The following is a 13,801-nucleotide window of genomic DNA, read 5'->3' as shown; positions in this document are numbered from 1 at the left end:
CAGACAGGGGTCTGTGAGACTGACTGGGAGAGGAAGAAGTGAGCATGTCTCCTCCCGTATGCTTCTTCAAAAGTTCTCGCTATTTTTAGCAATTTGGTGGAACTACTTTCGTTGTAGGCTTTCAGAACCATGGACCTAGAGCTAAACTGTTGATAATCGGTAGATTAAATTGACTTATCCTAATGTTGTAGATACTTCCGACTGTTTACCTATTTGGTGTTTAAAAGAAAAGAAAACCAGTGACATCATGGAGTTAGATGTCGTTTTGTCTGCATTTGAGAACATCCTCCTAGAGTATAAGTAAGTCTTTTGATACTGTGATATATGTGCCTAATAAATTTCCCTTGAAATAGCACTTCTACTCACTCCACAGCTTCTGATATGTAGAATTTTCATTATCACTGTTTTACATATTTTTAAACTTCCATTATGATTTTTTTCTTTAAGCCTGTGAATTATTAAGTAGTATGTTTTTCTATGTCCAAATATGTGACGTTTTAATTTATATTTTTGTATTAACCTTCCATCTTAAATAGTTACGGTCAAATTTCATGGACTGGTGATACCTATTTTTGAAATATTGAGGCTTCCTTTATGGCCTGGCACATAATCTGTGGGAAAGCTCTAATTAGTGGTTCTATGTAGAATCTCTAATTATTGGATCTATGTAGAATCAGTATTACTCAGTTTTTCCTGGTACTTCCATCAATTTATGCTATTTATATAGAGAGATTATTTTATTAAGATATCATGTTTAAAATTGCTCTTTTATTTATTTTATTTTTGGCTGTGTTGGGTCTTTGTTGCTGCGCGCGGGCTTTCTCTGGTTGCGGCGAGCGGGAGCTACTCTTCGTTGCGGTGCATGGGCTCTAGGCACGCGGGCTTCAGTAATTGTGGCTCGTGGGCTCTAGAGCACAGGCTCAGTAGTTGTGGCACACGGGCTTAGTTGCTCCACAGCATGTGGGATCTTCCTGGACCAGGGCTCGAACCCGTGTCCCCTGCATTGGCAGGCGGATTCTTAACCACTGCACCACCAGGGAAGCCCTAAAATTGCTCTTTTAGATTGAACATTTTATCCTTATGTAGTGACCCCTTCCATTCCTAAAAATGCTTTTTGTCTTAAAATCTATTTTATCTGATACTAATATGTCACTAGATTTCTTTTGCTAGTATTTGCCAGATTTTATATTCTTTTAACTTTTATTTCCAACCTTTGTCTCACCTTAAACTTTATTATTTCTTATAAAATCTTTTTTAAATCCAAAGTGTCCATCTTTGAATTCCACCTGTTGACTTTAGTCCATTTACATTTATTTTAATTATCCATATATTTAGAAGAATGTACTGATCCAGTTTTTACTTTAAAAAAAATTTTTTTTTTTTTTTTTTTACTTTTTGATGTTTTTAATCCTATATAACTTTTTTTTTTAAAAAAATAGAATTTACAACTCCCCACCAAGAAGGTTAGAATTTTGGCAAGCTCTCATGTCTTAGTCTTCTCACCCTTCCCCCACCCCAAAACCCATCATGTTTATAATACCTAGAGACTTTAATTCTGGGAGAAGGGCTATCACAGTTGATGTGAAATGGCTTCTCTTACCTGTTTCAACGTGGGTTCTTGACTTTGAACTTGCCAGGGTACTGCAACTTCTCAACTGGTTTCTGGAGTTCTCATAAAGGCTTTTCGGGCTGTAGGTAGTTGTTAAGTTGGTGTCCCTGTGGGGGAATGAGGTCTGGGGTTTCCTATTCCACCGTCTTCTGATGTCACTAGAAATACTCCATTTTTTTTGATGAAAACTTCTACAAAAATCTGTATTCAAATGTGTAGGCCTTCTCTTATGCTTAACTTCTGAAGAATTAGGCCGTGGGCTTAGTCCCCTTATGCTGGGTGACTTTTCCTCATGGACTTGCCCCAAGAAAAAAGTAACTATAAGATAAACTGTCACACAAGAGATTTATTTTCGATTAAAAGCACACTTTATAGTGTCGTACTGCGCCGAGGCAGAGCAGGGCTAGCTGCCACCCTGGCAGTGTGTGTGCTGCTCCTGCACAGTCGCTGTGGGTCTGTGTCCAGCCAGAGTGAGCCAGACGGGAGACTGGGCTCTTTTGTCCCTGATGACAGGGACCTGAGCCAGTTTTGGGTCAGCTTTATAGTTTTTGCAGAACTGAATGGCTGGCTTCTGGCTACTTACTCATTGGTTAGTCCGGATGTGTTATACAATTATTTCTCCAGTTATAGCAGGGAGGGAGGAAGGAAGGGGCTGAAGTCTGCTGCTCACTGGATCAGGCAGCAGAAAAAGACGGGGATTGGCTGTAAACATTGCTTTCCACATGGCGTAGTGTCACCTGTGGATGTGGCCAGTGTCAGGGAGTGCTGACTACATACATGAGGGTTTGGGGGAAATATTTCCTGTTCTTTTTCTTTTGTTTGTTGAGATGTTTCCAGTATTTTTTTAAATCTGAGAAAGGGCTGCAAGCTGACCATGCCATCTTAGATATTCAAAAGGGCACATACCAAACTGTGTGTGTGTCTATGGGTGTGCTAAACAAATGCAACACACCTTTCAAAATCCTTTATGTAACACCTAAGTTTAACTTTCTTTATTCTGCTACAGACAAAAAACAGACTCTAAAATTTGTAAGGAAGCAATCAACAAATTTCATTCTAATTTGAAAGAAGAACTCATCAACGTGGTAAGTTCATTGACATAAATTTGTTGGTCTAGATATTTTTTACTAATCCTGAGCAGCATACTGTTATCTTAGAAAAGCTTGCATTTGCTGGCAATGTGGTAAAGAACTCATTAGAACTATACATATTTCACATGTTGTTTTTAAACTAGATGTGGTTATATTGTAAACTAATAAACAGTTAACTGTGGAAAATGCAGGCGAATATTTATTTTTTGTTTTGTGTAGCTTAAAGAAGTCCAGATGTTGAAAACTCTGAAAAGGAAGAACACTAAGGTAACTCACTTACGTGATTAGAAACACAGTCCTTTAGAACATGCACATATGTAGAGTTAAGTAAAGACCTGACCCTGGGTTTTATGACCTTGAGAGTTTGTATAAGATCTTTTTATCTTTTTAGTCAGGCTTTTCTTTGGTTGATCTGGTGATTGATCAGATGAGTATCCTGCAAGCTGAGGAACTGGGGATCCTAGTTAGCCTAAAAATGGCTCTCAAGCCCAAAATGACCACTTACATGGATAAGTATTAAGTAATGTATATTTATCACTGTTGTGTATGTCAAAAACCTTTTAGACTAAAGAACTGTCTTATGTCTCAGGTAAAAAGGCAGCCTGGGAAGAATCCTGGGTTAAGGGTCAGGAGACCTCCTTTCTTGTCCTGGTTCTGTTCCTTCAATGCACTGTATGCCACTTAGTTTGCAAGGAAACATGAGGCCCTCCTTGCCCATCTGTTTATAGTTGGACCACTTGACATCCGATGTTCTAGCTTCAAACTTGCATGAACCTACGTGTGGAAGCACAGCTCCCCCCTCTACATTTATAACAGAAATGGATTTGAAATGAATACATTTTTCCTTCTGGTGATTATAAGCCTTCGTTGTTTTTCAGTTTTAATCTCCTGTTGGTCAATTCTGCATTTCTTATAAGCAAGCAGGAGTAGTCTGAATGTCCAGCAGTGGAATATGAGGTAGTCACTAAAAGTGATAGTTGAGATAATACAGTGTATTATATTGAAATGTCCTTTTTAAAATACAAATTGTGTCATAACACTCCCCTGCTTCAATATTTTTCTAGTGTACCTAGATAAAATGGAAACTCCTTACTTTATAGCTCACAGGGTAGTAAAGATCTGACCCCACTTCCTCTTTAAAGTTGTCCTCAAGTTGATACCCCTGTTCTTTTTCAGAGTTCCCTGTTCTTTCCCTTCATAGCATGTATCACAAGTTGTAATTACATCCTGTTTGTATGTAATGTCTATCTTCCCTATTAGACCAAAGTTCCATGATGGTAAGAATGGGGTTTGTTTCCCACTATATTTCCAATACAGTGCACAAGGCAGTGCTCAAATATTTACAAAATTAATTTAACTAACTGTTGTATTACTTAGATGATCTCAGATATCGAAAAGAAAAGGCAACGTTTGATTGAAGTCCAGGATGAACTGCTTCGGTAAGATAATATCAAAATCCTCTTTGAGAACTTACGAGAAGGATTTAATCACGATATGCCATGCGAGGCTTTGTTGTAAAACTTGCTGCTGTGCTGCGTTTAAACCCCAGGTTTCTCTGAGCTTGGAAGCTCAGTGAAGGCAGGCTTTGCTGCCAAGTGGAGAAGCTGTGAGCGGAGGGGAATTCAGCAGTGGCCCGTCCCCCCATGAGAGCTCTCAGTTCTGGCCTGAGAGGCAGCCGAATTAGAGACTTAGTGCATGCACAGACTCTATCTAGAACCAGACTGCCTGGCTTTGAATCTAGGCTCTGCCACTTACTGGCTGTGCAACCTTGGGCAGGTTACTTTTAACCTCTCAATGCCTCAGTTCCCTCATTTGTAGATGAGCACAATGATAACTATACCTCACAGGGTGTTGTGAGATTTAATTGAATAAATAAATATACAGAAAGTGCCTCACGGAGACTGGGATACAGTAAGTTTTGTAGTAAGTGTTAACAGTTCTTGTGAATGTTGTTGACAGGTATAGCTTGGCATGGCACTCGTGTGGGTCCATTCCCAAGTGTCGGGCCAGGACAGTTTCCACCAGGGCTGTCTCCATGGTCTGGTTAGGAAGACTGGAGCACAATCCATCAGCTGGTCAACCAACTAGTATTTTTTGGTGGTCTTCCATTCAGACAGGGCTGCTGTGTGAGCTGGAGGGTTGGTAGTAAAGCAGCAGCAGAATAAGCAGTATCAGATACGCTCTCTGCTCTTAAGGAGTTTAAAATAGCTTGAAAAAGTGGTCTTATCAGAAAAGACAACCTATAATTAAGTTTTAAAGATGAGACAGCCACAGACGTTTAGAAGCGGGAAAAATGGGTTGTCTAGGACTTTGGTTTCCAAATCTAGTGTATGGACAGGTGCTGCTGGCCCACGCGAAAGCTTTCATTGGCCCAGGCCAAAATAAGAAAGATAATGAGAGGAAGCTTTCTAAGGTGTTAGCTGTGTGTGTTGGGCACTGTCCTATAAATGCTTTACATACTAACTCATCGCTGTAACCCTGTGAGGTAGGTTATTTGGCTATATAAGACAACTACAGAAGACTCATCTGTCTTTGAGATCTATTGTTCCTTTTCTAGATAGAATTTTAGAAGTTGAGAAGTACAGTATTTTGAAAAGGCACAGAAAGAGAAAAATGTAGTATGTCATTATTGTAACTTTACAATAACTTTATTGTAACTTTACAATGTGAAAGACCTAAGGCCCAGGGCGGTAACTGACCCTCAGCCACCCGCCTAGGAAGTGAGGGAGCCGCGGTCTGGTGTCTGCCGACTGGCTCCAAATCGAGCACTCCTGCCCACAACCCAGATGGCACAGTGAGTTTTCCAGAATGCAGCACTTGTTCAGTGTACGGAACTGTTATGAGGACTTTTCTTTTGTAAAATGATATTAGAGCATGGTTGTTTTTTTATATCTTTATTTGTGAGAATAAAACATGGTAGCCTCTCCCCATTCTTTTATAAATTGGTCCACAAAATCCAAATTATCCCTTTTTATTTTATAGGTTAAGAAACTAATAAGCTACTGAGAGAGAGAAAGCAGGTTGCCCAAGGTTCACACATTTCATCCAGGCACTGAGTTTTTCCACTGGTTTTATTAGACCTTGGAGATGGACAAAATTTCAACAAGAGGAAGGGGCAGAGGGAAGGCTTTTTGTCCATACTTTTACTGTTAAATTGCAATGCCTGTCTACTTCCGCCTGGGGCGCTAAAATCTTTACCCAAGTATATGTTTTAATTCAATAGTCCCCAAGACTTTAAAAATGACTTGATGAATTTTAGGACATGTAAGGCATATTCGTCTCTGGGCGTCATTGCTGAGCACTCGTTGTGCATCATGTCTCAGTCTTTTCTGTGTGTTGAGTCCAGAGTCGTTCACGTTTATAATTTCAGAGCTAAAGATACCTCGGACCACGTAGGCCACCTCCCCTGTGTTTTTAAAGCTTCACTCAGTATCCTGACCTACTCCATCTCATCTACCTTAGGCTTAGGTTGTTATACTTTGTGTCATTCATTTTCGGGAAAAATTTTTTTTTGTTTTAGGTTAGAACCAGAGCTGAAACAACTACAAATAAAGTATGATGAACTTAAGGAGAGAAAAGCTTCCCTTAGGAATGCAGCAAATTTCTTGTCTAATTTAGAACGGCTTCATCAAGATTATTCAGATATTCAAGAGAAAGAGCCAAATGTAAAGGCAACGGTAACTTCAGTTTTCACTTTTCACTGTGCTTCAGAAGACGCAGGGCGTTTGCGTGCTAGAGTGCAAGAGCTATGGAGAGGCAGCGTGGGTGTCTACCCAAAAAGCATCACTACAAATTGGTGAAAATGTGTTATCACCACTTCTTCAGCTAATTAATTAAGGCCAGAGGAGTAAAGAAAAACCCAGAAACACTGATTTTACTAAGGTGTTATGCTTGAGCTTCAGAGAACTGAATTTCTTTAAGGGAAGTGTATCCTCTGTGTACAGATCTCAAGTGAACAGCTATGCTTTATTACTATAATTGTCATCAACGTAAGACCACTCATACATGTTATAAAGACCAACCTCTTGTTCTTTGTTCAGCCCATACTTTCAGTATCTTTTGTATCTGAAAAACTAGCCATTATCCCATATAAATGGTGTAATTTTAGAAGTTGAGAAGTATTAAAAAGGCATGTAGTAGGGAAAAATGTGGTAAATTTTTTTTTATTGAAGTATAGTTGATTTACAGTGATTCAGGTGTACAGCAAAGTGATTCAGTTATACATATATATGTAGATAAGAATCTTTTTCAGATTCTTTTCTCTGTTATTACAAAATATTGAATATAGTTCCCTGTGCTATATAGTAGGTCCTTGTTGTTTATTTTATATATAGTAGTATGTATATGTTAATCCCAAGCTCCTAATTTATCCCTTCCCACCGCATCTTTCCCCTTTGGTAACCCTAAGTTTGTTTTTGTAGTCTGTGAGTCTGTTTTGTTAATAAGTTCATTTGTGTAATTTTTCTAGATGGCACATATAAGTGATATCATACGACATTTGTCTTTCTCTGTCTGACTTACTTCGCTTAGTATGATAATCTCTGGGTCCATCCACGTTGCTGCAAATGGCATTATTTCGTTCTTTTTTATGGCTGAGTAATATTCCTTTGTATACATATACCACATCTTTATCCATTCCTCTGTGGATGGACATTTAGGTTGCTTCCATGTCTTGGCTATTGTAAATAGTGCTGCAGTGAACACTGGGTTATCTTTTCAAATTATGGTGTTTTTTTTTAAATTAATTAATTTTTGGCTGCGTTGGGTCTTCATTGCTGCACACGGGCTTTCTCTAGTTGCGGTACACGGGCTTCTCATTGCTCTGGCTTCTCTTGTTGCGGAGCACAGGCTCTAGGCGCGCGGGCTTCAGTAGTTGTGGCACGTGGGCTCAGTCGTGGCTCACGGGCTCTAGAGCGCAGGCTCAGTAGTTGTGGCGCACGGGCTTAGTTACTCTGCGGCATGTGGGCTCTTCCCAGACCAGGGCTCGAACCCGTGTCCCCTGCATTGGCAGGCGGATTCTTAACCACTGTGCCACCAGGGAAGCCCTATGGTGTTCTTCAGATATATGCCCAGGAGTGAAATTGCTGGATAGTTAGTTCTATTTTTAGTTTTTGTTCTACTGTTGTTTATTTTATATATAGTAGTATGTATATGTTAATCCCAAGCTCCTAATTTATCTAGTTCTATTAGTAGTTCTATTTTTAGTTTTTGAAGGAACCTCCGTACTGTTCTCCATAGTTGCTGTGTCAGTTTACATTCCCACCAGCAGTGCAGGAGGGTTCCCTTTTCTCCACACCCTCTCCAGCATTTGTTGTTTGTACACTATTTGATGATGCATTCTGACCGGTGTGAGGGGACACCTCATTGTAGTTTTAATTTGCACTTCTATAATAATTAGCAATGTTGAGCATTTTTTCATGTGCTTTTTGACCATCTGTATGTCTTCTTTGGAGAAATATCTATTTAGATCTTCTGCCCGTTTTTTGATTGGGTTTTTTTGATATTGAGCTGCATGAGCTGTTTGTATATTTTGGAAATTAATCTCTTGGTCACTTTGTTTGCAAATATTTTCTCCCATTCATTCTGTGGGTTGTCTTTTCGTTTTGTTCATGATTTCCTTTGTTGTGCAAAACCTTTTCAGTTTAATTACATCCCATTTGTTTATTTTTAAAATTTTCATTACTCTAGGAGGTGGATTCAAAAAGATATCACTGCAATTTATGTCAAAGAGTGTTCTGCCTATGTTTTCCTCTATAAATACTACACTATAAAGAGTTTTATAGTATGCAGTATAGAACCAGGTATATCTTTCCATCTGTGTCCTCTTCAGTTTCTTTTATCAGCATCTTACAGTTTTCAGAGTACAGGTCTTTTGCCTCCTTAGGTAGGTTTTTTCCTAGGTATTTTATTCTTCTTGATGTGATGATAAATGGGATTGTTTCCTTAATTTCTCTTCATGATATTTCATAGTGTATAGAAATGCAACAGATTTCTGTATATTAATTTTGTATCCTGCAACTTTACCAAATTCATTGATGAGTTCTAGTAGTTTTCTGGTAGTGTCTTTAGGATTTTCTATGTATAGTATCATGTCATTTGCAAACAGTGACAGTTTTACTTCTTCTGTTCCCGTTTGGATTCCTTTTCTTTTTTCTTCTCTGATTACTGTAACTAGGACTTCCAAAATTACGTTGAATAAAAGTGGCAAGAGTGGGCATCCTTGTCTTGTTCTTGATCTTAGAGGGAATGCTTTCAGCTTTTCACCATTGAGTGTGGTGTTAGATGTGGGTTTGTCCTATATGGCCTTTATTATGTTGAGGCAAGTTCCCTCTATGCCCACTTTCTGGAGAGTTTTTATCATAAATGAATGGATGTTGAATTTTATCAAAAGCTCTTTTGCATCTACTGAGATATTTTTATTCTTCAATTTGTTAGTGAGGTATATCACATTAATTTGTAGATACTGAAAACTCCTTATATCCCTGAAATGAGTCCCACTTGATCATGGTGTGTGATTCTTTTAATGTATTGTTGGATTTGGTTTGCTAGATTTTATTGAGGATTTTTGCATCTATGTTCATCAGTGATACTGGCGTGTACTTTTTTTGAGATATCTTTGGTTTTGGTATCAGGGTGATGGTGGCCTCATAGAATGAGTTCGGAAGTATTCCTTCCTCTGCAAATAGTTTCAGAAGGATAGGTGTTAACTAATCTCTAAATGTTTGGTAAAATTCACCTGTGAAGCTATCTGGTCCTGGACTTCTGGTTGTTGGGGGGTTTTAAATTACTGATTCAATTTCAGTAACTAGTAATTGGTCTGTTCATATTTCCTGTTTCTTGCTTGGTTCACTTTTAGTAAACTTTGTAGTTGGTTCTGATTTTTGCTGCAGAGTTTGCTACTCTTATGATAACCAACTCAGGTTAATAGAAATATTTAAATTACAGGAAAAATTTGTATATTTTATATAAAATTATGATATACAAACATATAATGTATACATACATCTTATTCTTCACTTCCAAATTCAACTTCAAAGTTTTGATACTGATGTAAAAGTTAGGCTCAGGAGAAGAAAGATTTGTTTATATTCAGTATATTAGAGATCTGGAAATAGAATGTTTTTAATTTTTTTTTGACAGTACCCAACTGGTCTAAAGCTTATTTGGAGTTGGGGATTTTGGTTAGTAGGAGAAATTAATAATAGCACTGGTTGACTTTGAACATCATAACTTAGGTGAGAACTGAGACTCAGTGACTGCCTTCTTTGGAATATATGACTCTTACTAACATCTTGTTCTGTGCAAGCCCTCAGGCGTTCCGGACTTCCGTTGTAGCAGCTGTCCGTTATGCTTTCAGAGTGTAGATACTGGGGTATATGTCTTACCTCTTCTCCTAAACTAAGAATCTAGCACCAAATGTTAGTTCTTCCCCTTGCCCACCTTCCCTGAGAGCAGGTGCCCTATGGTAGCTTGAACACATTAGGCTCTCAAATACTTGTTAAACTGAATTGCCTAGTAATATGGTGATATTCTAGAAAAAAATTCCATTATTTATTGGGTGGTAGTCAGTCTGACAGCTTTTCTGCTTAATTTCACTTCCAAGAAAATCACCTTGAAAACATAAGCAACAAACTATCATAAGTATGATACAGATGTTGGGTGATTTTAGTCACTCACCCTTAGATACAAATTGCACCATGATATTTGGCTTTGTTAATTATTTCAAAATCATGAGTTGAGCTTTGATTTCTATTTTACATTGGGTTTGTATTTAATTTTGTCTTTAATCATTAAGGACAGTTTGGATTGGCAACTTTTTTCTTTTTTTTTTTTTTTACAGAACTTCACATTACCTTATTTATTTATTTATTTATTTATTTTTGGCTGTGTTTTGGGTCTTCGTTTCTGTGAGAGGGCTTTCTCCAGTTGTGGCAAGCGGTGGCCACTCTTCATCGCGGTGCGTGGGCCTCTCACTGTTGCGGCCTCTCGTGGAGCACAGGCTCCAGACGCGCAGGCTCAGTAGTTGTGGCTCACAGGCCCAGTTGCTCCGCGGCATATGGGATCCTCCCAGACCAGGGCTCGAACCCGTGTCCCCTGCACTGGCAGGCAGACTCTCAACCACTGCGCCACCAGGGAAGCCCCTGGATTGGCAACTTTTAAGACACTTTATTGATCTTCCCAGTAAGTAATTTTTTCTAGATCATGAATTTTAGGGACCTGCTGTTCTTGTTCCATCAGTTCTTACAGTAAAAGTAAATCTTCCATATGGTTTCCTGTGTTTAAGATAGCATGAGATCAAGCCGACCACACAGAGCTCTAGCTGACTTGCCCAAAACAGGTCTTACCCTGTCCCAGGGATGATTTTGTTTTAAATAATTCAGATGCCACAGTTCTTTGAGCCAACTTATCTCCTGGGATGATTAGCTCAAGCTTTGCAGAGCAGTTCCCTTGCAACCTTATTTATCAGTTGTCCTAAGGCAATGAATTAAAACCAATTTTATTTAAAAAATGAGAGGAAGAGTGATTCAGGGAAACCTCTATTAATATTGGCATTTGGTCATAACACTGAGCTACGTAAAATGGATAGGGTTCTAAAAGTTTTTGATATTTGTTATTCTAAATATTTTCCCTCAACAGTATGATTCATCCAGCCTTCCAGCTCTGCTATTCAAAGCAAGACCCCTTTTGGGAGCTGAAAACCATCTGCAAAATATCAACTATCAATTAGAGAAGCTCCTTGACCAGAAATGAAGACCAGTCTACTAAAGTGTGCACATATAAAGATTAGTCTCATGCTACTGCCTGTTACCTTCTGAAACTGTATGCATTTTTCCACAAAGGAGATGGGGGAGAAAACTGCCAAACTTTATTACTATTAATTTGAATTGAATATTTCTTTTAATTGTTATAGCAACATTCTCAGGTACATTTTAAAAAAGTAAACTTGTCTAATTGTTCAGGCTGGTTGTATGGTCTTGTCACCAGAATCTAATATTACTTTGTCATTAAAATTAAATGGCTAGCTTATAGTAGTTTTAGAGGCCATAGTTAATTTTTCTGGTTAATGTCAAGTAATGAGTTTCAAAATGTTTTAAAATGTTGACACCTAATCAGCCCTAGACATACAAAAGTTTTACCGTAAAAATAAACATGCAAAATTAAGCCAATATGAACAAAGACTAACTTTGGTTAATCAAATAAGGAGACTTCTACTGAATTTAAGCACACAGGAGCTAATTTTCAATAAAACTGGTTTACTTCAATAAATAAGATTTGGAAGCAAAATAATACAACTTAGCTGATACAACAGGCTTTGTAAGTTACTACAGTTTGTTATTAAATCCGTTTTCAAGCAAATTACAGCCTAGTTATGTAAGTGTCCATAATTAGCTACTCTTGCAATACTTCTGTAATTAGTTCATCAGGGATTTCATCAATTCCATTATAACCGAGAAGACTGTTCTCTGCAGCGTCTGCCAACTCAGCATCTTCTGTAGCCTCCAAAATATACGCATCATCAATGCCACTATCCCAGTCAGCATCAGAAAATGTACCTTTTGACGATGCACTAGATGATGGTTCATGAGGAGTCTTGGTTTCATTGTTCCTTGTTTTATCTGCTGTAAACTCCTCCTCCTTTAGTTCCAAAGGGGAGGGAGAGTAGAGTAGGAAGAAAATACTGCTTATTCAGACAGAATGTATGATAATTTCACCATATAGTCGATCTCTACTGAATTAAAGTATTCAGTTCAACAGATACTAAAGTGAAAACACTGGATGATATTGTCTCCAATACAGTCACCATGGGAATGGGCTCACTGCTGCTGCCTTTGTGGCACACTCTTGGAACTCCAAATTTAGAAATGCCTGCAGTTCCTGTGGTACATTCTTTTCAATGTACACAGATGGGGCTACAGCGAAGACAAGACTGATTTTTTTAAAAAAGTGGATAGTCTAGCTGAAGGCAAACTGGTTTTTAAAAATGTATCTGCTATCTTAACATATTTCTCTATCTTTAAAGTATTTTAAAAATTAACATGGATTGAAAAAAGTTACGAAGAACAGTTTTGAGACAACTGTCAAAGTATGAGTGTGGATTTGTATATTATATCAACATGAAATTTCCTGAATTTAATAATTTCACTATAGGTATATAAGAATGTTCTTCATCTCTTAAGTATGTAGCTGGAGAAAAAGAAGGATTTTGATGTCTGCAACTTATTCTGAAGAGATTTGTTATGAACTGAATGTTTATGTACTCCCATCCCCAAATTCATTAGGTTGAAATCCTGACCCTCAATGTGATGGTATTAGGAGGGTGAGGTCTTTGGCAGGTGATTAGATCATGAGGGCAGAACCCTCATGAATGGGATTTGTGCCCCCTTATAAAAGACCACAGAGTGCTCTGTGATCCCTTCTACCAGGGAAGGACACAGTGAGAAGACAGCTCTCAATGACCCAGGAAGCTGACTTGAGTCAGCCAGCACCTTGATCTTGGACTGTCCAGCCTCCAGAACTGTTGAGAAATTTGTTGTTTTTAAGTCACTCAGTCTAAGGTGTGAGAAATTTGTTGTTTTTAAGTCACTCAGTCTAAGGTGTGAGAAATTTGTTGTTTTTAAGTCACTCAGTCTAAGGTATTCTGTTATAGCAGCCTGAAATGCCTAGACAAGATTCATCAAAAATGATGTGTAATGTGTACAGCAGAGGGAGAAAATAAGTGTGGCCAAATGTTTAACAAATCTAGAGGAAGGGCGTACAGGAGGGTTCCTTGTTCTGCTGCAACATTTTTGTAGGTTGAAACTTCTTTTAAAACCAGATGAAGCAGAAATGACAAAATATTAACTGTTAAAACTAAGTGATAGGTTTATTATATACTGTTATTTTAAATAAAAAGACAAAGTAAATCCAAGCAGTGGTAATACTGTACACCAAAAGTACTTTCAACCTGGCATTTCTGAGGTATTACTGGATAGGCAGGAAAAAAAAATCACTTTTAGAAACCCACTGAAACCACAAGCACTAACATGCATCAAAATAACACTCCAAATGAACCAAGGGTAAAATATTCTTCTTAGAGGCACAATTTAAAAAACCTTTTTTC

The 13,801-nt window shown here is 38.1% G+C and overlaps 2 protein-coding genes across 7 annotated transcripts in view; one reads left to right on the top strand and one right to left on the bottom strand.

Annotated features, from left to right (window-relative positions):
- Positions 1 to 12,471, top strand: part of CENPU (centromere protein U) — a 32,236-nt gene extending 19,765 nt beyond the window's left edge. Inside the window, exons 8-13 of the mRNA XM_068531916.1 lie at positions 192 to 300; positions 2,616 to 2,694; positions 2,920 to 2,967; positions 4,078 to 4,139; positions 6,221 to 6,377; positions 11,338 to 12,471. Coding sequence (XP_068388017.1) covers positions 192 to 300; positions 2,616 to 2,694; positions 2,920 to 2,967; positions 4,078 to 4,139; positions 6,221 to 6,377; positions 11,338 to 11,451 — 569 coding nt within the window. The 3' untranslated portion in view covers positions 11,452 to 12,471. The remainder of the gene's footprint in view (positions 1 to 191; positions 301 to 2,615; positions 2,695 to 2,919; positions 2,968 to 4,077; positions 4,140 to 6,220; positions 6,378 to 11,337) is intronic.
- PRIMPOL (primase and DNA directed polymerase) overlaps positions 12,091 to 13,801 on the bottom strand; it is a 39,331-nt gene continuing 37,620 nt past the window's right edge. For all 6 annotated transcript variants that reach the window (XM_068531911.1, XM_068531910.1, XM_068531912.1 and 3 more), the window contains one exon: positions 12,091 to 12,336. In XM_068531911.1, the coding sequence (XP_068388012.1) occupies positions 12,091 to 12,336 (246 nt within the window). The remainder of the gene's footprint in view (positions 12,337 to 13,801) is intronic.

This window comes from Eschrichtius robustus, chromosome 21 (genome assembly GCF_028021215.1).
Source record: "Eschrichtius robustus isolate mEscRob2 chromosome 21, mEscRob2.pri, whole genome shotgun sequence".
Taxonomy (NCBI): domain Eukaryota; kingdom Metazoa; phylum Chordata; class Mammalia; order Artiodactyla; family Eschrichtiidae; genus Eschrichtius; species Eschrichtius robustus.
This window is presented reverse-complemented; position numbering and strand designations above follow the sequence as displayed.